Here is a 23738-nt window from a genome sequence, read left to right as displayed (position 1 = left end):
GAATACATTATTTATCATTTAGAGTGTCAGTTGGGTTCAACAGTTCAATAGAAACCAAAATATGCTGCATGGATAACATGTATTTTTTTTGTACAAATCTCACTTAACCCATATATCTTTCAATCAAAGGTCGAAATGAAACCTTTATAGTCTTAGAGCTGAGTCTTAACATCCTTAGTGTGGCGAAGACCACAATTTAAAACACTTTTCTGGCTGATAGGATTAAAGCAAAGCCCCAGAGCCACCTTGATCAAGAAGGGAGAGGTATGCAGCCCTGATTCAGCCCGCCTATGCTCGAGTGTGATTGGCTGCGGTGTATCAACGTGGGCTGCTATTGGATATTCAGGATGTCAGCTTTATCTCTCGGCTCAGAATACCGCACTGCCAAGGAGGCATGAAAACTGATAACGAAAAGAGGCATATAACGCTGGTGATACGGAAGAAAACGGGGACGCACTCTGTTATGGTAAGGCTCAAAATGACCCAGTTTATGTTTAGTTATGTTTAAAGGAGGCACAATAACTTTACTCCTGCAAAAAAAAGCCGGGAACAAATAAAAATAGTCTGATAAGAAGAGATGCTCAGAAGTTGGATGCAGGTTAAATTCCGTTTTGTCTTTTGCCTTTGGGAGTAATGACTGGTATAAGAAACTTTCCGTTAGCCTTCATGTGATTTACTATTTGCTGTTAGAAGCCACGTTCGTTATTGTTAAAGCCCTAACTCAGCCGTGGTTTGCCGATCAGTGTTATCTGCCTCATTAGCATTTGAAATTTAGACTTTTTTGTTGAGATATGTTTCGGAAATTCGCCTTGTGTGCTTTATTTGGAGCTCTCCGGGTCATTTTACGCGTGGGACTGAATTGTCTTCGGGCGCAGCTGCCAGAGTAGGTGTGATAATTGGATACGAATCTCGCGATGATCAAACCAATTAGTAGACCTGCAATGAAAGCTCTTTGTCCACCGAGGGAGCTTGCACACAAAGATGCTGCATGAGTAAGAGAGAAGAGTTGAGAAGACGCAGACAATGTAAATTCACCGAAATCCGAGTCCAGCCAAATAAAATGAAGCCCATTTTCATCGCACAGCGTTTGGCCCATCTACCGTGTAGCCATTTGCGATTGTTGAATAATTCATAATAATGGTGACAGACTGGAAACCTTTAAGTTATGGAAAATTTATACACCCATTATTGTGTATAAATATGCATGAGAGGTAGACTGACCATCTCTGTATGCACATACTTTGTCAGCACATTGCTTAGCTGAAGCTGGCGATGGGCAGAGGTCATTAAAGGGGGAGGTAGGACAGGTGTTGTTGCCTCAGTAATGCATGAAATAAATGTGGACTTAATTGTCGATTCTGTAAACCCCAACAATTAGGATTTAGTTAAGGTTATATCTTTAACTTCTCTCTATTTCGTTTAGTTTTTTTTTTATTTCTATTATTCGGCTGAATTGGTTGAATCACCTCCCAGAGATCACTTCCCAGTCAGACAGTATGGGGCAGTCTGTTTCCTGATTTCTGTGGTGGCTAACACTGCTCATGCAAGCATTTTTTCTTCTGTTTTTTTTTTCTATCGGACAAAGTTCTGTTTTTGCTTAAAGAACTGGAAAAAAAAATCCTTTCCTGTATGACTGAGGGGGGGGTTTCAGAAAGATCTGCCTTCCTTGATTCTGAGAATAAAAGATTTAATGACTCATATTAAAGTCATCATGAATGGGCCAGTTCCAGATGAAATGAACTGTATCAAAGTGGAACAGTACTTATTCTAAATAAGTCACACAGCATTACTTTAACTGATTAACTTCCCTTTTTTGTCATGTGACAAAATCTCAGGAAGTACTGAGACCAAAAAACAGCTCAGCCATTTATTTTATAAAGTAAAATCTGCACTAATGCTGCACACAAAGCTGCCTTTGTCTCCTGCTGGTGTTTGTGTGAAAGACTTTATCACCTTGCTAGTGCTGTGTTGGACATCCTTTTGCCTTCAGAACTTCATTAATTCTTCGTGCCATAGATTCAAAAATATGCTGGAAACATTCCTCAGAGGGTTTGGTCCATGTTAACAGGATAACATCACAAAGTTGCTGCAGCACCACATCCATGATGAAAATCTCCCGTTCCACCACATTCCAAAGGTGCCCTATTAGATTAAGATCTGTGGAGGCCATTTGAGTACAGTGAAGTCACTGACGTGTTCAAGAAGCCAGTTTGAAAAAATCTGAGTTTTGTGACAGGGTGTGTTATCCTGCTGGAAGCAGCCACTACCACCAGACTGAACCGCTGATACAAGGCAGGTCGGATCCATGCTTAAATCTCGTTTGCGCAAACCATCTGAATTTTGCAGCAGAAATAGAGGGTCATCAGACCAGGTGACATTTTTCTAATCTTCTATTTTCCAGTTTTGATCAGCCTGTGTGAATTGTAGCCTTAGTTTTCTATCCTTGGCTGCACCCACTCTGGTATCTGCTACTGGATCCCACCTTTTTCAAGGTACCAATATACCTTCTTTGTGTCAAGTCTTTATTTGAGTTACTTCCTATCAACTAAAAGCAATCTGCCCATTCTCTTCTGATCTCTGGAATCAGTAAGACATTTCCCCCCAGAGAAATGCCACTTCTCTCCTTTTCAGATAATTCTCTGTAAACCCCAATAGATCAGCAGTTTCTGAAATGTTCAGACCGCCTGTCTAGCGTCAACAACCATGCAACATTCAAAGCTTTGAGCTTCACTAGGTCACCTTGACCATATCTATATGCTTAAATGTATTTAGTTGCTGTAATATGATTATTTGCATAACGAACTGTTGGGCAGGTGTACATAATAAATTGAGTGTGTAATAGAGGCACATAAAGCGGGAACCACACTGCTTTAAGATTTCCTAAGTTCTATCTTGCAATAGCCACTAGATGGCACCATAGCATCAGCTACGTCATGGGTGACTAATCTGTGTGTTGCATAAACATGTTCTTGGTGAAGATAAGAGATGTTTTTTCTCTTTACTTATAATATAATTTTATGATCAGATAAAAGTAGTATGTTATCAGGTGAGGGGGAAAAAACCACAAGTCTTAAATGTGTTAAGCGGTTTGTATAAAGGGCCAAGATTACTATCAAGATTTTTCTTTTTTAAGTAGTTAGCATTGAAGTTTAGAACAACAATTCATTTTCGGGGGGGGGGTTTCAATCACTATATTTTTTGTTTTCCCTTTCCCTAGTATTGCACTTCTTTCCTCTTCATTAGCTGTTGGTGAAATGTAGATATTACATTATATTTTTTGAAATATAGACTTGTATTGTTGGCTACTTTTTTCGGGGGGGCACCTTTACACCTTGGCCTTTACTTGCCTCTCATAAAAACCCTTTAGTTGTCACTTTCAATATGATTTCTATTTTAGTGCATGCAATATGGTAAAGATAATTAAACTATAAACATACTGAGTACTTCTATAGGTCCGTACCAATAATGTTATCCTGTTGCATCATCTACAAGGATCCGGTCTTACCTAATAAATACCTGGCTCCAAAGGAACTGCCACTTTCCCACAACAGATAAGAAAAGTCCCTAATATAACTCTTGTCCTTTGACAAAGGTGCTATTATTGAGGACTTTCACTTTCCATATTAGCTCACATACTTCTACTGGTTTTTCTTTTTTTTTTTTTTTAAACACTAGGAGGGGGAAATGGTACAGGTCAATGCATGCCTCACTTATTCAGTTCATGCAGTGCAAGAAAAAGTGTTTATTGCTTAAGTTTCTTCCTCTGTTTGTGTCTGTATATTCTGCTTTGACTCCACTAGGGTGTCACATGATTTACACGAAATCTCAAACAGATCTTGAGCTTAACTAGCTATCATAAAACACTACAAAATCCACACCCTGATCACCTAGATGTTTCGGCATCTATTGTGCAACACCACCAATAGTCATAAAATTCAGCATACACAATAACCCCTGATATGCACCATAATGGTGATCAGTTTCTCCTTTGCTTTTACATTAGGGATTCTCTCTGCTGATCGTAGGTAAGAGCCATGGAAAAGGATGTCACGCATCCAAATTATCAAAACAACATGTGGTCAGTTCCTGTTATAAATTTAGGATACAAAGTTCAAGTGAAAACAACTTGCTTTATTCCTGAAGCTGATTTGAATCCTTTAGTTTATTAGCTTAAGCTGAGGCTGTCTGCTCGGTGACCTCACATATCCTGCCAAGGAAATAATCCCTTTGCTTCCTTTAATTATTAAGAATATCAAAGGCTTAAGCCAAAATAACACAGTCACAGAATTGTTCAGATATGTTTATTTAAAAAAAAAAAAGTATAAAACATCAAGCAGTCATATAAATATAAACTACACAATCTTGAGTTGGCCTTCCCAGCTGCATATACAGAACCAATGACTTTTTTTTTTTTTCATTTATGAGCCTCCAGGGCTTTGTTTCAATACATTACTCATTTAGAATGAAATAATAAGGAGACTTTGATGTAGAGCTTAGACAATTTAAAGAAGCTTAATGTCTGCAATGACATAGAGAGGGAGAAAAGACACAAGTGGCCTTACAGTAGTTTCTTCCCTGTACACACTTCTCCTTTGTACATACTTGGTGTCATTTTTTTCCCTTCCTTACTCTGACTAGCTACTGAGAGTCTCAGGATGAGACTTTCCTGTTTTGGCCTTTTCTCCTCTGTCGAGTCTGCTGGCGTTGACCCCCTCTCATTTTACTCCTTTGTAGACACAATTTTACATCACGACCCAACTGCTTAACTCTGGAGGGGAAAAAAAACATAAAGGAGCACAGTTAAGAAAAAGATGAGCATAGAAACTCCAGCAATAAGTATCAGTACTTAATATCAGACCCTTTTTCTTGTTCCAATAGAAATTTTTATTCATTAGTTGTGCAATAAATTCACCTGCCACTGAAATTTCATACTGATTCTCAAGCAGTAAAGCAGTAGGAAAGATTAAGTAGCAGTACAACCACGTGCTTTGTTACAAAAACCGGCTGGGCGACTTATAAGACACTGTTGCTTGCAATTTACAGGAACTTTGAAGACGGGTGTATCCCCTCTGTGTTTATTAGTTTACTGACCAGTGACAAACAGATAAATCTCACCTATTCCAGCAGCGAATCAGCTGTTTGGCCATCGGCGCTTCTGGATTCAGGCACAGTGATTTATTGTTTCTTTGCAGGGTGACTCTGAAAAACACACGAAACAACACTTTTAGTTTACAATCACCTCTGTGCACACATGTCTGAAAAGGTGAAAGTGTGTCTGCAGTATCTGGTACTCACATGACTGTGACGCTGTGACAAGTGGAGCTTTGTGGTAACACTATGAGCGCCTTCAGTTGACCTCTGACACCCTGTTGTGTTTTTGGACAAGCACATCTCCCCGGGACAAACGTGCTGTTTGACTCTTTCACTGCACAGAAATTGTAATAAGATCAAAAGTCAGTTCAGTCCAACCAAAAGCCCAGGTTAACTTACTGCAAACCCTGAAAAAGAGTGAGTTGTAGTTGTAAGCATGGATAAGTGAAAAGACTCTTACCTGTGATCAGTACACAGCAAAGGCTCAGGATAGCGAACGCACAGACGGACTGAGGATAAAGCTTCATGCTGAAGGACGTTGACACTGAGCCCAGAGCCACATGTTGGCTCCTTTATACTCATGCTCCTCCCCCACGTGGTGTGTTTTCCCAGTGAGGAATTTCCCCGTGCCACCTTCCCTCCACAGTATCAGGATACAGGAATCTGGACGAGGATCAGGGACATCTCTCCTGCTTTTCCCAGGGGAAAAAAAAGCATCCACTGATTAATAGGTTTCCCTTTGCTGTCCACTAGATTTTAAACAAAAAAGAAGAAGACACAAGTGATACATAAATGATACAGGGATTGCTGTCTTTTTTTTCTTGTCAGCTTGTTTTACATATAATCATATATAAGATGATCACTGAAGCGGCCATTAACCCTTTAATTAGATTAAGATGTTGTTTTCTGCCATTTGCGCTGCTCTATGCTCCATTGCAACATGATACAACATGATGGCTCCATGCCAATATCATGTGATTTCTCCTAAACCACTGTCCTTGCCCTTAACACCGGAGCAAATATTTCAAATCCTTTTTATTACAAGAGGAAAAAACATCCCAAAGTTCTCCAACTTTGGAAAAAAAAGTATAATAACAAATAACACTAAGTTGCACTATTCATATATGCTTTAAATGTATTTCTGCGTTTCCGTTCACTGCTTAAATCCACACAGACTTTCCCACAGTCAAAATTATTAGTACATTAGCATCACATGCATATTTTAATGTTTGTGTCTGATGTTTTTCTGCCACAGCTGCACTCTAGTCAGAATGAGTGCGCATCAGACCTACGTGAAGCTCAGTGAAGAGAAACTCATATCAAAGTAAGTGCTCCTTGCTCCATCACTGGACAGTTTTTACATTACAGTAGAAATTCACATTCATTAAATTTCATCAGTGCGCTCACTTTTAGAACTGATTTATCCTTTTGTGTGTTCATACTCAGGTCTGATATCTTGTTACTGCTGAAGACGTACAACTGTTACCATGAAGGGAAAAACTTCCAGCTGAGGACTCGTGAGGTAGGAAAAGCGAGTGGCGCATGGACCACCTAGCAAGAGACAGTGCTGGGGTTGGGGGGTGGGGTTGACCAGAGCAGTTTTGAAAATTGCCTTGCTGGAATGCAGGACACGCTACATAAAATGGCTCACGCACATAACAAAACTGGAACCAGTTGCTGCGCTCTGGTTTTCAGCCAAATGATGAGGGAAAAAAAGTCCCAAGACCAAACTGGTTTCCAATGTAGAGACGGCTCTAAACACAGACCTGAGAGTGCTGTGTTCTTTTCCTATGGGACAAGCAGTCGGCAAACCACAAAAAGCCCCTGTTTCCCTCAAAATAAAAATATAAGGAGAGACAAGAGTTTCAAAATTTCTTCATCAAAGTCTGCTTAGCACCACATTTTTTTTTCTGCAAAATGTTGCTGTTGTGGGTGTAAAGCTGTTTGCAAGAGTTTTAGTTATTTGTTAGATATTCATTCTTTAGGTTTTCTGGTTGGGAGTTTCCCTTTGCGTTTACCAGTGGTTTTTTAAAGGAGGAAGCAATGTGTCCTTTCTTGAGTGTGTGTGTGTGTGTGTGTGTGTGTGTGTGTGTGTGTGTGTGTGTGTGTGTGTGTGTGTGTGTGTGTGTGTGTGTGTGTGTGTGTGTGTGTGTGTGTGTGTGTGTGTGTGTGTGTGTGTGTGTGTGTGTGTGTGTGTGTGTGTGTGTGTGTGTGTGTGTGTGTGTGTGTGTGTGTGTGTGTGTGTGAGAGAGAGAGAGAGAGGGCAGGGCAAGGTGGTCAAGATCTGTCCCTCTTGTTGTGCCCCTGCAGTGAGACTCACTACATTGTCACTTGAAGGATTTTGGGAAAATCCCCCACAGCCACAGACCCAGCATGGATACAGAGGGACCAGTGCTCTTACAACATTAACTATAATATTAAAATACAAAGTGGTTGAAACTTGTAAAAAGGAAAAGCCTTAATGTGTGATAAGAAGAGATTAAATAAAACATTTTTCCTTCTAATTTCCATAAAGAATGACTTTGTACACGTTACAGTGGTGGAAAGAAACACTGTAAGTTTGTAACAGTATGTCAGAGCTGAATTTTTTTCTCCAGCTCTGCTGAACATGAAAAATGAAATTAAAATTTATGTTTAAGTAAACTGAATATGGATTTATTGGGGAAAAAAGACCCCACTGAAGTCCACCACAGGTGGGCTATGTGTGTGATTTCTATATTATTATCACTTTGAGTGGGTGAATCAATGACTCTTATACACCTATCTGTATACTGAAGTCCTGGGGATAGTGGATATAGAGCCATTCTGAGTTTAATTAACAGATGTCTGCTAGGCGTCACCATCACAGTCAGCAGAACGTATAAACGGGTAACTTTGACTGGGGGGCCTTCAGCTCACATTACTTTGCTGTTCTCCCCCCAGAAAAAAAAGAAACATATTTCAGTTCAATTCAGGTTTATTTGTATAGTGCCAAATCACAACAACAGTTGCCTCTAGGTGCTTTATATTGTAAGGTAAAGGCGGTGAAAACCCCAACAATCAGATGACTCCCTGTGAGCAAGCACTTGGGTGGCAGTGGAAAGGAAAAACTCCTTTTCTTTACAGGAAGAAACCCCCCAGCAAAATCAGGCTCAGGAAGTGGCCATCTGCCATGACCCACTGGGGCCGAGGAGAGGAAAGCAGGACAAAGACATGCTGTGGACGAGAGCCAGAGATTGAATTTTATCATTAGTAATTATTAGAGTGGTGTTTATACACTGAAAAAGAAACACTCAGTGCATCATGGGAAATCCCCAGCAGCATCGACCTATTGCAGCATAACAAAGAAAAGATTCAGGGTCCCGTGATCCAGGCCTAACTATAAGCTTTATCAAAAAGTACAATTTCAAGCTGAATCTTAAAAGTAGCAAAGGTGTCCGTCTCTCAAATCCAAATTGGGAGCTGGTTCCCCAGAAGAGGGACCTGAAAGCTGAAGGCTCTATTTACAGAAGCAAAGCAAAGCAAGACCTTTTAAACCAGCAGCACACAAGTTCCTCAACACATTTTCATTTGTTTTGCAATTTTCCAGTGGGGTCATGCTTTGAAACAAGTTGTACAAGCAGACAAATGACCTCTTTTTAGCTTCAACAATACATGAGCAGTACTTCCCAAAGTCTGACACACATAAGCCCACATTATCAGTATCCTCCTCAGTCATGCTGGTTATGATTGCTCCAGAAGCACTAAACTACTGTGAACCAAATCACTGCAATAACTTCACAGTGATATGGGTGTTTTAAGTTTTTCATTACCATATTGTATGAATTAGTGTAACTTATAGTTAAAGTATAGCAGTAGAATTCAGCTGAGGGGGCACAGTGACTTTATTGGGTGGGTGTGGACCCCCGAGGCCCGTTCATAACGTCAGCAGTGCCTCACCTCCACTACTTTAAGTGATTAAACTGGGCCTCTTCAGTGTGAGTGTGCTGTTGGTGCCTATTTGGAGATTTTTAATTGACTTGTTTAACTAATAATATGGCCTGTTGTGTTGTACAGACTACAGAAGTTTGTGCTTCAGTTTCAGTGAGGGAAATTCCAGTATTTTATTAGTCTTTTACTTGTGATAAAGGAGCTTTTTACCATGCATTAACTATAGGTAAATGTGTTTGTGCATTGCACCCATACAGTTTACAAATTGCAGCTTTCTACCCAGGTTTATTAGTGTTAGCTGATAACTTAGAACTCCACCCTCTTGTCAGCATGTGGTCACTTCTAGTTCCAAGAAACCAACATGGCAGCATCCGAAAATTCAACACATCAAAGAGTGGAGCCCCAAACCCATGGATGATGTCACAGTGGCTACAGACATATGTTATTTTGACTTTGGTTATTACTCAATATTCCAGTTAACAACAACAGCAGCAGCAGACCCAGAGAGAATCTGTGTCACAGGCATAACAAGACGATGACGCATTCACAGTGACAGTGACTCACACGGATAAGCTAACATTACAGGTCACACACCACCAACTCTTACTTGTTTTTATCAAGAACAATGTATTTGCTTTCTTGATAATTAAATATCTGCTTTATTGTAGTGGTGAAATGAAATGCTCATTCTCATTTTAACTGGTAATGCACTTTTAGTAGAGAAACATTGCTTAGCAATAATGTTGATGCAAGGATAAATAAAAATGAATTATGTCTATGTTTAGCTGCATGAGAACAGTTGACAGGGTTAGGGTGCATCAGTGAATCCTAAATGCTAACTTTGCTTGCAAACAAGCTACTCAATCCGATTAGCTAAAGCTGTTTGCACTCAAATGCTGGACAATGACAAACATAGTGGGCATGTAGAACAAGAAAAAGTTCCTGTTTTCACAGCTGGATGTACTCCATTTAGTTTAGGGATAAGGAGCTGCTTGGGTCAAGTGTGCAGGGGGCAGGACACAAAGCCCAGCCACTTGCTGTGAATTCTTCATACCACTATCTGCTCAATTCTCACGCTCCCACTGTTTGTCCCACTGTTTAGACTATACTGTGAAAACTCCCATTCCTTAAAACAGTTCTGCTAGGAGAAGCTTTAATGTGCTTCTGCATGGTTGTTGTCAAGTCTGTCTCTGTTATCATAGAGTAAGTACAGTGTAACACACATTCAAAGCGTTACCTTTTGTTGTTTTACTGCTTGTCTGAGTTTCAGGCTTTCTTCAACTATTCTTAATCACTCCGCCTTACAAGGTGTGTACGGAAAGACTGAACAGTGCCAAGAATTCAGTCTTTTAATAAAGGTCGTACTACAGGCAACACAGAAATAAGTCATAAGAGAAAGAAATCATCAAGCACTTTTTAGATTAAAAACATAGTTGCCTCTACCAGTGAGATTTTTGGTAGTGTTTGCATGTGTGTGTGCGATTCTGTTTATAAACGTGATAGCTCGAAAACCTTTGAATGAATTCTGATAAAACTTTGTAGGGGTGACGAGTGGGTTTGTGTTAACAGCCCATTGAAGTTGGGCTCACATCCATCAAGGTCTTCAAGGTCAGCCTAATGATTTATTGGTGGAAGTGCTACCAAAAAGCATTAGAACTTAGAAACTGTATAAATGTGGTATGTATTGTCAACATATACAAAGTACTGTATAGAAATAAAAAAAATATCATGCCACATTTGACCTCTGACCTCTCCTTCAAGTGATAATAATGCTTATTGTCATTGTTTACATTAACAGCCTATATTGATATACCAAAGAAATATCACAGTAACAGGTAAAGCTGTTTAACCAGTACCACATAACAATTTCAATGCATGTACAATAATCCCAAATAAGAATCATTTTTTTGGCAAACAAAAAAAACTTGTGATCAAAAACCTTTTAATATATACAAAATACAATACTGTTCCCTTAAAAGTAAATACTGCCCAGAGAGTGAGCTGTCTTGGTGGAGGTTTTGTTGGAAAATGAAAGTGAATTCCACATAGTTTCACATTGGGAGTGAAAGACCCCTTATTCGATTCTGGGAGGAAACACAAATCCTCTTGGAGTTGTGTCAGAAAGAAAAAAGAAAACCCTGCAAAATGAAATACGCCAAGCTACCCGCTGTGATGACCCCCTGTGAATAAGGGAGCAGCTGAAAGTAGCTTCTTTGTTTTGTCAACTGTTATCAAGAACAATCTGACCACAGGGTCATGCTGATCTTCATCCACTGAACAGTAGATATTTTGTAGATACGGCTCACAAATATTGCACAGCGCTGGCACTCCTTGATTATAAGATAAAAGTAGAAAATTCCTCCTGTGAATTACTAGAAAAATATGTGTCTGTAATTAGACAAAGCCAGACTTGCAGAATCATTCAGGTTGTCTTTGGAAAGACGTATGTGAAGTGGCGGTTGGAGGCTGCAGAGATATGCGTTGTTTTTAAGAATCACTCATGATCAAATTGTAAAGGTGTAGTCAGGTGATGTGTATTAGTCATACTGGAGGAGGAGGAGATGTCAGGTGCTTTGAGTTGGAAGCTTAGTACCATCCAGAATAAACAACCCCGGGACCTGTGAGAAGAAAACAAATTCTAACCTGTACACTTTTAAAGAGTATCACTGCAATAGCTGTAATATTGCAGGTGTAGACTGCCGTAGGTGTTGAATTTTTCCTTTCACTGCTCAGATTGCAGAGCTAAGTTCCAAAACATGCTAAAGAGCACTTCAGCATCTGGGTTTGTCTTAAACGTAAACGGTGGTTACTGTACGGTTGTACTTTTCAGACTATATAGGCTACCACACTGTGGTATGGTGCAAAGGTTTCAGCCTGATCTAAGTAAACACTGGGCTCACTGCAGCCACTCCTGTGTTTTACTATGTGCGTTGGTTGGTATGCTCAATTAACCTCCGGTGTCCATCAGTGAGTATATAGCGCACTCTAGTGGCCGAATCCAAGTTTTGAAATGCACCCACATTTCTCACCGCTGGATGTCACTAGCACGATGAGACTAAGAGACTAAGACTAGAGAATATGTTAATCCATGTTCAAGCATCCGGGTAAGGAAATCCCAAAAAGTGGATTCTGTTCATCTGGACGAAACGTTTTTCCAACTGAAAACTCTACGTCCAGATGAACCAAATCAACTTTTTGGAACTTCTATAAAATAGTTACTTATCTTTACATATAATTACATGTTATATTCTTTATTCATCACCAGTGATGCTTTAATATGTAAGAATTCCACTCTAAATGTTGTTACTATAATTTTTCTTATAGTAGGTCAAAGGATTTCATTTTAACTACAGCTGTAGCTTTGGTATGATACTGCACAATATTTCACACAAGTAAACAATAAATAAAATAGAAATATTCAGTTGGTATAAGTGAAAGTATCAGCATTAAATATATGGTCCTGCAGAATGCTGACTTTGATATTTTTATATATCATAACTAGCAATACTTTAAAAAAAAAACAGATCTAATGTACTATTTGATTTCTTTTATTATGTAAAGATTAGTAGTGTATATTTGCCCATAGAGTGTGAAAAATGTCACTCCTTCCCTTTTTTCACTCCATTACTTTCCAGATGTCATCAGTGGGTGTGCAATTGTTGATCAGATGATCGCATGAGTGTCTGTTTATTTTACCAGGCGAGTTGGTCTGCCATAAGACTGAGTTCAGGGGTTTGATTATTAAAACAGCTATATATATAATTTACACATTCAAGTGTTGTTGTAAAATGTTTACCTCTGTTATATAGTGTGGATGAAGTATAGAGTAAAACTGTAACAGGGTTTGACTAAAATATGTGGACACAACCTCTCACACTATGGTTGCAATAACACCTGTCGTTATTGTCAGTAGACTAGGATCATCTACCTTTTTTGTAAGTAGGGTTTAATATGATAGAAAACCAAAAAAATGTCTATCAAAAGATCTCAGATGTTTAAAGAGTTTGGTTTGGTTTTTAGAGAGTGTGACTTAACACACAAAAAAGAGGGGTTTTTTTTATCATCTTCTTCTTTGTGGATTAATCTCGGAGACAAAAACATGCTAATTCAGATTCTGTTGATTATTTTAGTATTTTATTACAAACTATAGCCTTTACATCTTAACAAAATATTCCATTATGTAAACGTGTAGAAGTGCAGGAAAATAAATAAGTCTTCGTTTTGCTCATGAGTCACATAGAGATTTTATCACTGAGCAAATACCAGCAGTTCACTTCCTCCTGTGGTTCCTTGTTTGGATACTCCAAAGTACCTCCAGGGTTTCCCACAACAACAACCAAACCTCTCTTCAAGTCCTTATCTGTCCAAACAGCCAGTCTACTGGGTCCTTTCCCTTGCAGTCACGTTCTCTGCTCATCCTGAGAGAAAAATCCTCTGTGCTGCTGTTTAGATTCAGACTGGAAGGTCTGGAAGTCCTTAGTGTGCGCGGAGACCCGCGAGGTGCTGAGGCAGAAACGGAGAGCTTCATCTGTGCCTTTGAGAACTGCCGCAGCCTGGGGGACCTTTGGAGTCTGACAGGGCCGTAGCTTGGGGCCTCAACAGGTCGGGCAAGAGCCTGGATGCTGGTCATGTAGTCCTCTAGAGACTGGGAGCTCTGGGCAGACTGGGAGGATGAAGGATTGACCGGCAAGTCCTCAAGTGTCTCGGTAATGGTTGGCAAGTGAGGCAGAGACAGCAACAACTGTCTGCGTTTCATGCTGCAGCGGAGAGGAACAATAAAATAATTAGACTCTGGGGGGTTTTTTTCTTTTCAAGAAAAAATAAAAATAAATACAGATTGTAGCTCTAATATTTGAGAACATATAACTATGCTGCTAAAACATCTGACATAATCTCTAAACATCTCTAATTGCTCTCATTACCTTTTTTTTTTTTTTTTTTTTTTTGTTAAACAGGAGCTAAACTGAAAGATGTTTCCTCTTTTCCTTATTCTGTATTGTTTCCTGGAAACAATTACTTCCAAATCATTAACTTAATCTTATAACTCTTTAGTTAATGTTGAATACACTGCTAGGATTTCTCTAAAAACAACTTGTGGGGATAATTCATTTGTAGTCCAGCTAATAATGAAGAAGTAAAAGAAGAATCATTCTCACCTTTGATGCTTGTGTTGTAGGTTTGACATGCAGAGAGAAATAGAAGTGATGTCCAGTCTTTGCAGTTGAGTCTGAGTGGACTGGAGTGTGTATCCAGCCTTTATAGAGGCACGCTGCAGCAGAGTGATTAACCGCTAGATCCAAAAATAGCTCAGCTGACCTAACTCGCATCTGTGTGAATTTGTGTGCGTGCACTTGAGGGTGTGTTCATGCCTGTTCAGGAAACTCAGGAGTGGTGGGTCAGCGAGGTTCAGTGGTGCAGCTGCACTGAATGTTTAGATTTCCAAAACAATGAAGCCCCGTGAGCACCTCCAGAAATCCACTTTCTGCCTCTTCTCTCCATTCTTTAACATTTATGATTGTTATCATTGTGAAAATGAAAACAAGCATAATTACTTTCAGTCAATTCCAACCATAATGCCTCCTCCTGATCCCTTGTTATAAAACCAACAGAAAAAAATACACAAACACACAATTTTCAATGCAAATCAACCCATTAAAAGTTAAAAAAACACGAGGATTATGTCTGTAACGGCTCAGACGCCTTCAAACATTTTCAATGTAAAAATTGTTTACATAAAAACTCCTACACATCATGTGGTTACTTCAACAATCAGTCTCATGCACACAAGTGAAATGTATGAAAGCAGAGCATACACGAGGATGCATCACATGCAAGCTGCTCAAAAAGTACATAAAATATCTGCCCTCTACTATGAATTGTTTTGTTCTTGTTTAATTAATAATTGATCTGTTTGAGCTCAGTGAAACCAAATGTTTGTATGTAACACCTCCCTAATTAGAAGAATTGGCCTAATAATGCTTTTCTTGTATTAAATAAAGCCTATAATCCATTACAATTTATTACATTTTAGTGGAAATGATTCAATCTTATTGGAAAGTACGTAAATTGAAATGTCAACACTTGCGTACATTTAAAATTTTTTATAAATTATGAATTCCAGGTGTATTCAGCCCTTTCCAGTGATTTTACTTTTTACTTTTTATTACTTAAAAACTATGTTTTAAAAATCGATACTTGTTGGTTTTAGCTGGTAGCATGTCAGCTGAGCAGTTGGACTTCTGAGAATTAGAAATCATTTCTTCCATTTCTTATCTGTGTTACTTTGCTGTTGAAATTGCTATAATGATTTGATTCATCAGCTTTTCCCCTCAGCAAAATCTGTTAAAGGATATTTATTGTATTTCAGGGGAATGAATTAGTTATAGTGATGATATAACAAGTTGTTTCAGGCAAGGGAAGCGGACGTCCTAAAAGTGTGGTAGATGGCTGTTATCACAGTCACAGATGCGTGGTATCTGATTTATTACTGATCTAGCTTTAATACTAAAAACACATAAACCTTGACTTGTTGTTGAACCTCTGGATTTATTTTTCACGCTAACATGCCGAAGGCCCTCGATTTCTGCTTTAGTTCTGCCTTTTGTGTTTTGCATTTAGCTGTAAAAGCAAACAGTTTTGTTTTCTGCATCCAAAGCACGTACGGCATAGTTTCCAATTTATTCTAATTTTAGAGTTGCACTTTTTTTTTTCTCAACAAAAACAACAAACTCCCCCCCGCCTGCGTGTACGTGACCCACAGCAGTTATTAAGACTTTGTTCCATTTCGGCCCTCCCAGACGTGATTCATTCTTGTAAAAAGGATCATGTGACACGCCCTTTTTTCCACCATTTCTGAGAGATGACAGAGCTCACCCTGCAGCTGTGAGCGAATGTCCCAGCACGTACACCTGATATTGAACCATGGTGGCTGCAGGCCAGCAGGATATCCCCTCTGACAATGACTGCTGATAATCATTGTCATACGTGTGTTTGTGTGTGTATGCAGGAGGATGGAGAGCTTGTTCTTGAAGGGCTGCTGAACATCTACTGGGGTCTATGCCGACCAATAAGACTTCAGATGTACGATGACAATGAAAGATTTCGTTTCAGCAGGTATAACGGCCCAATTTAGACGCCAGCTTCTAATTTCAGTCCATCTCTGAGCACTTTGAAGCCAAAAGCCAATAATATGTTTCAGAAGAGAATGATTGGCAGTTTCATCAATACTCAGAATAATTAAAATTATTATTCTAGCTTTGAGCTAAGCCAAGGTAATCCTCTTTTTGCTGTTGCATCATATTTATCTGATAGATACTAATCTGCTCATCTAGCTGTCTGCAAAAATGTAAATCCATTGCTTAAGGCTTTCAATCACATCTCACCAGTTCAGAACAAACTAAAGACATTAACTTCACATAAAACGTAAAGATACATTAACCTTGCCTAAGCCTAAACCATTTCATGGTTTAAACCATTTCATGGTTTAGGCTTACCTCATGGTTTTTCATGTTTTAGGCAAAAAGAAAGAAAGTGTGTGAAAACTGTGAGAAAATTCTCATTTTTAAAACTGGAATCTTTATGGAAACATCTAACATTTTAGTAAAGTAGTAAAGTAAAGTAACTATCAATTTGTATATTTGACTTGTAATTTCTATCATATTTGTATCATACTACAGTTTAAAAATTGCTACATTTTTGTCCAATGTATGGCTTAAAAATATATTGTGCAATTTAATTGCACACTGCTAAAATCACACTGATAATGTAGATATAACGTAAAAACTCATGTATCAAATATGATAGGCTTGGTGTTCGAGGTTTAAAAACTTTTTTTCCTCGTTTGTCTTCTACAAAAACATCAGATTTACCGTGGCGAAGCAGGTGTCAGCAGAGTCTAATAATAACTCACTTGACCGAGAAACTGGACCAGCAGGTGAGTTTGAAACACGTGCGGCTATTCTCTCTCTCTCTCTCTCTCTCTCTCTCTCTCTCTCTCTCTCTCTCTCTCTCTCACACACACACACACACACACACACACACACACACACACACACACACACACACACACACACACACACACACACACACACACACACACACTTGCTGGATTAGTTCAGATTACACACCTACTGAAGGAGATTATGGCCCCACAAGTGCTTCATTAAGCACAGTGGAAAGGTAGGCTCACATGTTGGGCACATATGATCATGAGATGCCACTGAAATCAGATCACCAGCTCTGTAAATAACCAGCGTTAGGCTTGTTAGAAAGGCCTCTATCAAAGCCATCACTAAGTGGTTTTGATAGCATCTGTTTTCTCACGGGGGCAACTTATGACCAAAGGTAAACAACGCAGCAAATTTGTGAAATTGTTTTTACATGTCCTCACCTTTGCCAATCCGAATCAGTGATTTAACTTTTTGTCATACAGTGGTGATGTGGTCACCATTAAATGACAAAATTAAAAAAATATATGGAAGAAAAAATGAATATTCACAACTAATACTAATATGATCTACTTTTACTGTTATTAGTTTAGTTAGATTGTGATTGTAGAGTTGCAGTGTACTGATGAGTCTCAAAAACTAATTTGGAAAACTCTTGTCAACTTGTAGTGTAACACTCATTCGTCAGAGCTAGCTATGAGGAGCAAGATTTGTCTGACTTTAACACCATATTAATAGCTGTTTGATTTATGATTGATTATTGGAAAACTATAGAAATTGCTTTTAAAAAAATTAACTGAACAAGGGTGCTGATAATAAATCAAGAAATCATTTTACTTAGTGATGCTAATAATTGTCTCGTAATTGAAAAAAAAAAAAAAATACCACAGGGTGAAAACTAGGTTGCTGCTGCTTATGTAAAAAGAATGTGCCAGCAGATGAATAGTTTTTACTGGATATAAATGTATAAAATATGTTTTCCCCTAACCCCAAAATGATTGCTCAGACATATTTTAATGTTACATTTAATGTCAGTATGAAGTACAGGCTATTGAATATACACTCACTGTCCACTTTATTATCCCAAAAGGAGGTCTAACCCATTATAACCATTACTGGATTAGACCCCCTTTTGCCTTCAGAACGGCTTTAATTCTTTATCCAGAAGGGCGCTAGAGACAATTCTTTGGTCCATTCTTTGGTCCAGATTTTGGTCCATACTGACATGATAGCATCACACAGTTGTTGCAGGTTTGTTGGCTGTACATCCACAACTCTCCTGCCTACCACATCCCAAAAGTGCTCTATTGGATTGAGATCTGGTGATTGCAGAGAGTGCAGTGAACTCACTGATATGTTCAAGACACCAGTCTGACATGATTTAGGCTTCGTGACATAGTTGCTTCCACCAGGATAACGTACTATCACAAGATGGGTACACTGTTGTCATAAAAAGACAGACATGATTATCAACAAGACTGAGGTTTAAATGTCGCATGCTCAGTTGCCACTAAGGGGCCCAAAGCACACCAAAGAAATATCCACACTAACAATCCACCACCAGCAGCCTGAAAGGTTAATACAGGGCAGGATTGGTTCATACTTTAATGTCATTTACACCAAATTCTTGCTATATTATCTGAATCTTGCAGCAAAAACTGAGACTCATCAGACCAGGCAACATTTTTCCAGTCTTCTGTTGTCGAATTTTGGTCAGCTTGTGTGAACTGTAGCCTCAGTTTCCCGTTCTTAGCTCACCGGAATGGCACCTGTTTTTGTCCTCTGCTGTAGCCCATCTGCTTCGAGATTCAACATGTCCTGCATGCCTTGGTTGTAACAAGTGGTTATTTGAGTTACTATTGCCTTCCTTTCAGTTCAAAGCAGTCTGCCAAATCTCCTCTGACCTCTGACATCAACAAGGCATTTTCACCCAGAGAACTGCTGCTTACTGGATATTTCTCTTTTATGGACTGTTCTCTGTAAACCCTAGAGATTGTTAAATGGGAAAATCCCAGTAGATCAGCAGTTTCTGAAATACGCAGACCGTCTCCTCTGGGACCAACAACGATGTCACGTTCAAAGTCACTTAAGTGTTGTGGTTGGTTTGAACTTAATAAGGCTCTCTAGACTATTCCTATATGCCTAATCAGGAGCTGCTCCTACCTTATTTGGTGATTAGGTATTTGCAGTTGAACCAGTGTACCTAATAAAGTGGATGGTTGGTATGAAAACAATGAAACATATAAAGTAATGATTGAACAGAACTATCTGATATATGTGTTAAAACAGTTGTGTTTTTTCTTTACATGTCTCCCTCAATGAGGTGGTGACGTGGGTGGTCAGGATGAGGACGACTCACCTCAGCTACTCAGGACCAGGAGTGATGCTTCCTTCATGCGTGTTCAGAGGAGGTCAAAGACTCACACTGCCAGAGACCTGCAGCGCTTGCGCACACACAGGTTCTCAATCAACGGCCACTTCTACAACCATAAGGTACAATAAACAGAACACGCATAACAGTACACCCGTTAATGTATCTGGTTGTTGACACATCTCCAGGTGCAGAGGGGCAGTGCTTTCCTGTGTGGGTGTGCCTGTGCTTTTGCTGAGTTTTACAATAGCCAGCTGTGATCTCATTTCATTAATGTGCCACAGGGAGGAAAAAAAGGGGTTACACTGTGTTCCTGCATCAGTCTCTCAGATACAATAAGTGCATGTTGTTTTTGAACAGAGTCCAGGTACAGACTGAGAGATTTCCTTTCTGTTTTAGACTTCCTGTGGAAAATGTCCAGGGCGCTCAAGCTTAGGAATCCATACTGAAGTGTCGATGAAGCAAAGCACCTCTACTAGTACTCTGTCTTCTACATAGGCATTATCTGTTGTGAATTTTTCCATTATTGTGTTTTTGCCTCCAGACATCTGTTTTTACTCCAGCCTATGGTTCGGTCACTAACGTAAGAGTAAACAGCACCATGACAACTGGACAAGTCCTGAACCTGCTGCTACACAAGTTTAGGGTGAGCAATAAAGATACTGGTCTCACCTCAAGTTGATTAAAATCAAGAATTTACCTTATTAATATATTCATTTTTTTAAAATTTTGTATACTTGAAAATGTGAATGAAGTAAGCAGTTATTATCATGGGTGATCATTTCCATAAATCAGTGGTAAACTGCATCTTGCCACTGACAAACGCGCAGTGCTAGCCTGGAGATGGCTACAGTTTCATAGGCAACATACTCAAGGAAACCAATCCTGCTAACCTGCTGGCATAACAGCAACATTGTTTTTGAACTAAAAGCTTTCTATGCGCGCCTTAATACTTCTGTCTTTTAAGGTGGAGAATAAAGCTGAGGAGTTTGTTCTTTACATGGTGCATGAGTCTGGTGGTAAGTGAGACCCTTCAATATGTGTTTTGTTTTTTGTGGTGTGTGTGTGTGTGTGTGTGGGGGGTACTACAAATAGTATGTGTGTGTATAAGTAAATAAACAGTGTTTTGCTTTGCTTATGACCTTGCAGAAAGGACACGACTGAGGGATGGTGAATACCCACTGGTGACACGTGTGCTTTATGGACCCTGTGAGAAAATTTCCAAGATCTTTATCACAGAGGCGGACCTGGGAGAGGAAGTCACATATGATGTGAGTATGGGCTTTGTGCCACTACTCTTCTTTTATCTTGTGCGCGTGACTTCTTTTTTATTTTTTTCTCTTTTTTTTCTGTAGACACACATCAAAACAATGGCGCAATGATAGACAGTTGGGTTATAATTAGCAAGCTGAGAAAAGATTTCCTGTTTAGGGACTGATGTAACAATGGCTAACATGACTAAATCTGTAATGTGACAACACTGTGTAATATAAATAAGGTTGCTGCTGGGTACATTCCCTAAATAGTCTATCATTTGAATCACTCTAAATTAAGAAACGCAACACTATTTTTGCACAAGTAAACAAAAGTTTTACCTTATTTAAAATAATAACTAAAAGCCAAATCTCCCTTGTCTGATTTCGGTTCATTGTCATAGTTTTAATTCAGTTTGACATATCCTTTTATTATTGTTGTGTCATCTTATAGTTTTTAAAAGATTAGTTTTAAACAAAATGTCAAAGTAATATTTATTTCCAATTTTCTCTGGGTAAACCACAGAAGTGACTTTTGACTATCTGTGTTAGGACAACTGAAAAACAGTTCATTACATGTTCAATTGATTATTTCAAATAAAGTTGAGGTTTTTTTTCTTGGAATAAATATTTGTGTTGATTTAAGTATTTGTAGTTTAAAGTATATTTTATTTTGTTTGTGTTATGTGTTAAGAGTGTGCGTTTGGTTTAGCAGTTTGATTATCACTTTCTGCATAAAAGAGACTGTGGGCAAATCCTGGACTAGCCCCCAATTTATGTTATGCCATGTCTGGGGAAATGAAAAACAACATGATAAATATCAATTATCCCAGCTCCCACCAGACACAAAAACAATTTAATAATAAACAGTAAATGTCATATTTATTAATTTTTTTTTTAAAGAGTATAAATTAGAGTCGATTAGAGTCAAAAATAACAGGTAAACAAATATCTATGTATCTATATTATGTATACTATATCTATACATCTCAAGTAGTTAAGAAAAAACAAAAAAAATTGGCTGCAGATATCCCATTTACTCCTCCAGGTGTAAACACAAAGTGTACAACAGAAGTTACAGATGATCTTCCATATGGCTGTGTATATGGGCCACAATCGCAACAGATTCCAGTCACAATATTCACTCTCACACACAACGCAGACCATTCCATAAAAGCAAACTACATACCAGTTCCACTGAAGAATACAAGAATACAATAAATAACAGTAGTCGCTACAGTGTCCCATTTTTAGTGCTAAACCAGAGGAAAGGAAAAAAGCTTTCTGTTTTGTGTAACATTTGTTTGTGGATAGTTCTCACTCAAAATGATATGTCTGAATTTGTCTTTTTCCAGGTTGCCCAGTACATAAAGTTTGAGATTCCCGTTTTAGACAGCTTTGTAGAAAAACTGAAAGAGGAAGAGGAACGTGAAATAATCAAACTGACCAAAAAGTAAGTCAAGAGTCTCTCCTTTCATAACTGCTGTAAATCTCGACTGATTTATTTCGTTATGTGGAGCCAATATGCATGTTTCCTGTCAGTATTACTGAATCAAAACAAGGCAGTCACTCTTCAGTTAAGGACAGTGTCACGGCTTATTGTTTGCAAGCTTATGTAATCTTTCACCTCATATGACTGAGATTTCAGCCTACTAACCCTGACATTGTATGTACTTTTAAGACTCTGTTTACACAGTTCTGTGGTAGGGACTTGCTTCTCTTCTGGAGACAAAAAGCACATCATCATAAGAAAAATATTTCATTGCAATGTTAAGATCAGGTTTAAGGTTGGGATAAAGTTTCCAGGAATTATTACAAGTCAGTGATGGAATCACAACTGTTCCTTTCATGGTTACAGTTAACTTGCAGCAAATTGTCTCAACCTGTATTCTTTTTTAAGATTTGTGTTCTAAGTAGCTAAGCTCCACTGACAACCTGCCAAATAAGTCATTCATAACACGTTCTTTGTTCAGTCTTTTCATTAAAATAATACCACCCATCAGTAATAAATAAATATGTATTTGGGTGTAAGTGTAGACATGCAACACAAAGCCTTTATTCAAGTGTTTTTTTTCCCCCACCTCTGCAGGTACAGTGCCCTGAAATCTATGATACTACATCAGCTTGAAGACAGAGCTCACACCGACGACAGAGCATGATTGTTTCTATAGGCGTGTACTGATGTGTAAGGGGAATGGGTGGGTGCAACACTAATGATTGTTGTTTTAGTATGGGAATAGTTCCAGATACTTTAGTGAATGTAGAGGTAAAGGAGAAAAAGTGAGTCTCAACTTTGTATCATCTATTCTGTCAATATTTTTACAACCAAGTGCATCACTGTTTTGATATCTTCTATTAATATATTCACATTTTGTATGAAAATCTTTACTGCACATATGAATATTTATACTGAAGCGTTTTGGTAATGTTTTCTCTGACTTGGACCTTTTTCTCTAATAAATCAGCTTTAGTGTTGTCCTTCAAAAATACTGCTTGATGTCTAATAACCATGAAACTCAGCTTGGGCTTACACACACACACACACACACACACACACACACACACACACACACACACACACACACACACACACACACACAAAGCCATATTTATTATTTCCTGTGTTTCCACAGACTGAGCACACATTAGCATTGTTCTTCTAAGCAGCCCTCTTTGCCAGCTACTTCCCATGAGGTGTGTCTGTGTACGTGTGTGTGAACCCTGAACCTTTTTGCATTACACAATAGAGGTATCCTGAGAGAGTATGGCTGTTCCTTTTTCCCACAGATTCACAAACGGCAAGACTTTTGTAATATTTTGTGGATCAACCTTGACTTTAAACACTGACCTACAATCACTCACTATTATTGTTTTATCAGATCATAGCAGTAATTCAATAATGCTCCCTACTCCCAACCATTAATCTCTCATATATTCACAGAGCTCATGTTCTTACTTGAGCTCTTACTTACTTAGTTTGAAATATTGGCCAAGAGGAAGATTGGTCACATTTATTCACTACTTAAGGGAATATTGCTAAAGGTTAACTGTGTCCAGCTAAGGAAAGCTGTATCTTATGAACTTCTCAAACCCTGCAGAAATGGAAAAACTCCAAGTATAGTCATGTTTGCTGCAGTAATTTCTTTTGAGCCTTTGAATACTGGTTTA

At 38.7% G+C, this 23738-nt stretch overlaps 3 protein-coding genes across 4 annotated transcripts; 1 reads left to right on the top strand and 2 right to left on the bottom strand.

Annotated features, from left to right (window-relative positions):
* The first annotated feature begins 325 nt into the window (after positions 1–325).
* Positions 326–23050, top strand: rassf4a (Ras association domain family member 4a). Of its 2 annotated transcripts, XM_031739011.2 has the most exons (12): positions 363–466; positions 2402–2492; positions 6347–6415; positions 6538–6613; positions 16007–16113; positions 16863–16933; positions 19270–19439; positions 19862–19963; positions 20285–20336; positions 20467–20588; positions 21926–22023; positions 22660–23050. In XM_031739011.2, exons 3-12 carry the CDS (start codon positions 6363–6365, stop codon positions 22727–22729), a joined length of 921 nt encoding a protein of 306 aa, XP_031594871.1. In that variant the 5' UTR covers positions 363–466; positions 2402–2492; positions 6347–6362; the 3' UTR covers positions 22730–23050. The 2 variants fall into 2 exon arrangements, with proteins under 2 accessions (XP_031594870.1, XP_031594871.1); XM_031739010.2 differs by lacking the exon at positions 2402–2492 and having other exon boundaries at positions 326–466.
* Positions 4287–5693, bottom strand: LOC116319628 (C-X-C motif chemokine 10-like). Its single transcript, XM_031739013.2, has 4 exons — positions 5552–5693; positions 5296–5425; positions 5116–5199; positions 4287–4768 (listed from the first exon to the last, which is right to left on the bottom strand). Exons 1-4 carry the CDS (start codon positions 5616–5618, stop codon positions 4651–4653), a joined length of 399 nt encoding a protein of 132 aa, XP_031594873.1. The 5' UTR covers positions 5619–5693; the 3' UTR covers positions 4287–4650.
* On the bottom strand, positions 13113–14283 carry LOC116319627 (protein DEPP-like). The gene is made up of 2 exons (XM_031739012.2): positions 14157–14283; positions 13113–13757 (listed from the first exon to the last, which is right to left on the bottom strand). Exons 1-2 carry the CDS (start codon positions 14183–14185, stop codon positions 13349–13351), a joined length of 438 nt encoding a protein of 145 aa, XP_031594872.1. The 5' UTR covers positions 14186–14283; the 3' UTR covers positions 13113–13348.
* Positions 23051–23738: the final 688 nt, after the last annotated feature.

Source organism: Oreochromis aureus, linkage group 13, assembly GCF_013358895.1.
Source record: "Oreochromis aureus strain Israel breed Guangdong linkage group 13, ZZ_aureus, whole genome shotgun sequence".
Classification (NCBI taxonomy): Eukaryota; Metazoa; Chordata; class Actinopteri; order Cichliformes; family Cichlidae; genus Oreochromis; species Oreochromis aureus.
The sequence above is the reverse complement of the archived record's forward strand: the minus strand, read 5'-3'. Positions and strand labels throughout refer to the sequence as shown.

Bases quoted from the DNA above. Each gene is read 5' to 3' on its own strand.
- LOC116319628 (XM_031739013.2), bottom strand. From the start codon at position 5,618: ATGAAGCTTTATCCTCAGTCCGTCTGTGCGTTCGCTATCCTGAGCCTT. The intron at 5,200-5,295 runs GTGAGTACCAGA...TGTGTTTTTCAG, and splicing joins TGTCACAGCGTCACAGTCAT to AGTCACCCTGCAAAGAAACA. The intron at 4,769-5,115 runs GTGAGATTTATC...TTTCCCCTCCAG, and splicing joins CTGATTCGCTGCTGGAATAG to AGTTAAGCAGTTGGGTCGTG.
- rassf4a (XM_031739010.2), top strand. From the start codon at position 6,363: ATGAGTGCGCATCAGACCTACGTGAAGCTCAGTGAAGAGAAACTCATA. The intron at 6,614-16,006 runs GTAGGAAAAGCG...GTGTGTATGCAG, and splicing joins TCCAGCTGAGGACTCGTGAG to GAGGATGGAGAGCTTGTTCT. The intron at 19,964-20,284 runs GTGAGCAATAAA...CTGTCTTTTAAG, and splicing joins TGCTGCTACACAAGTTTAGG to GTGGAGAATAAAGCTGAGGA.
- LOC116319627 (XM_031739012.2), bottom strand. From the start codon at position 14,185: ATGTCAAACCTACAACACAAGCATCAAAG. The intron at 13,758-14,156 runs GTGAGAATGATT...TCTCCGCTGCAG, and splicing joins CTACAACACAAGCATCAAAG to CATGAAACGCAGACAGTTGT.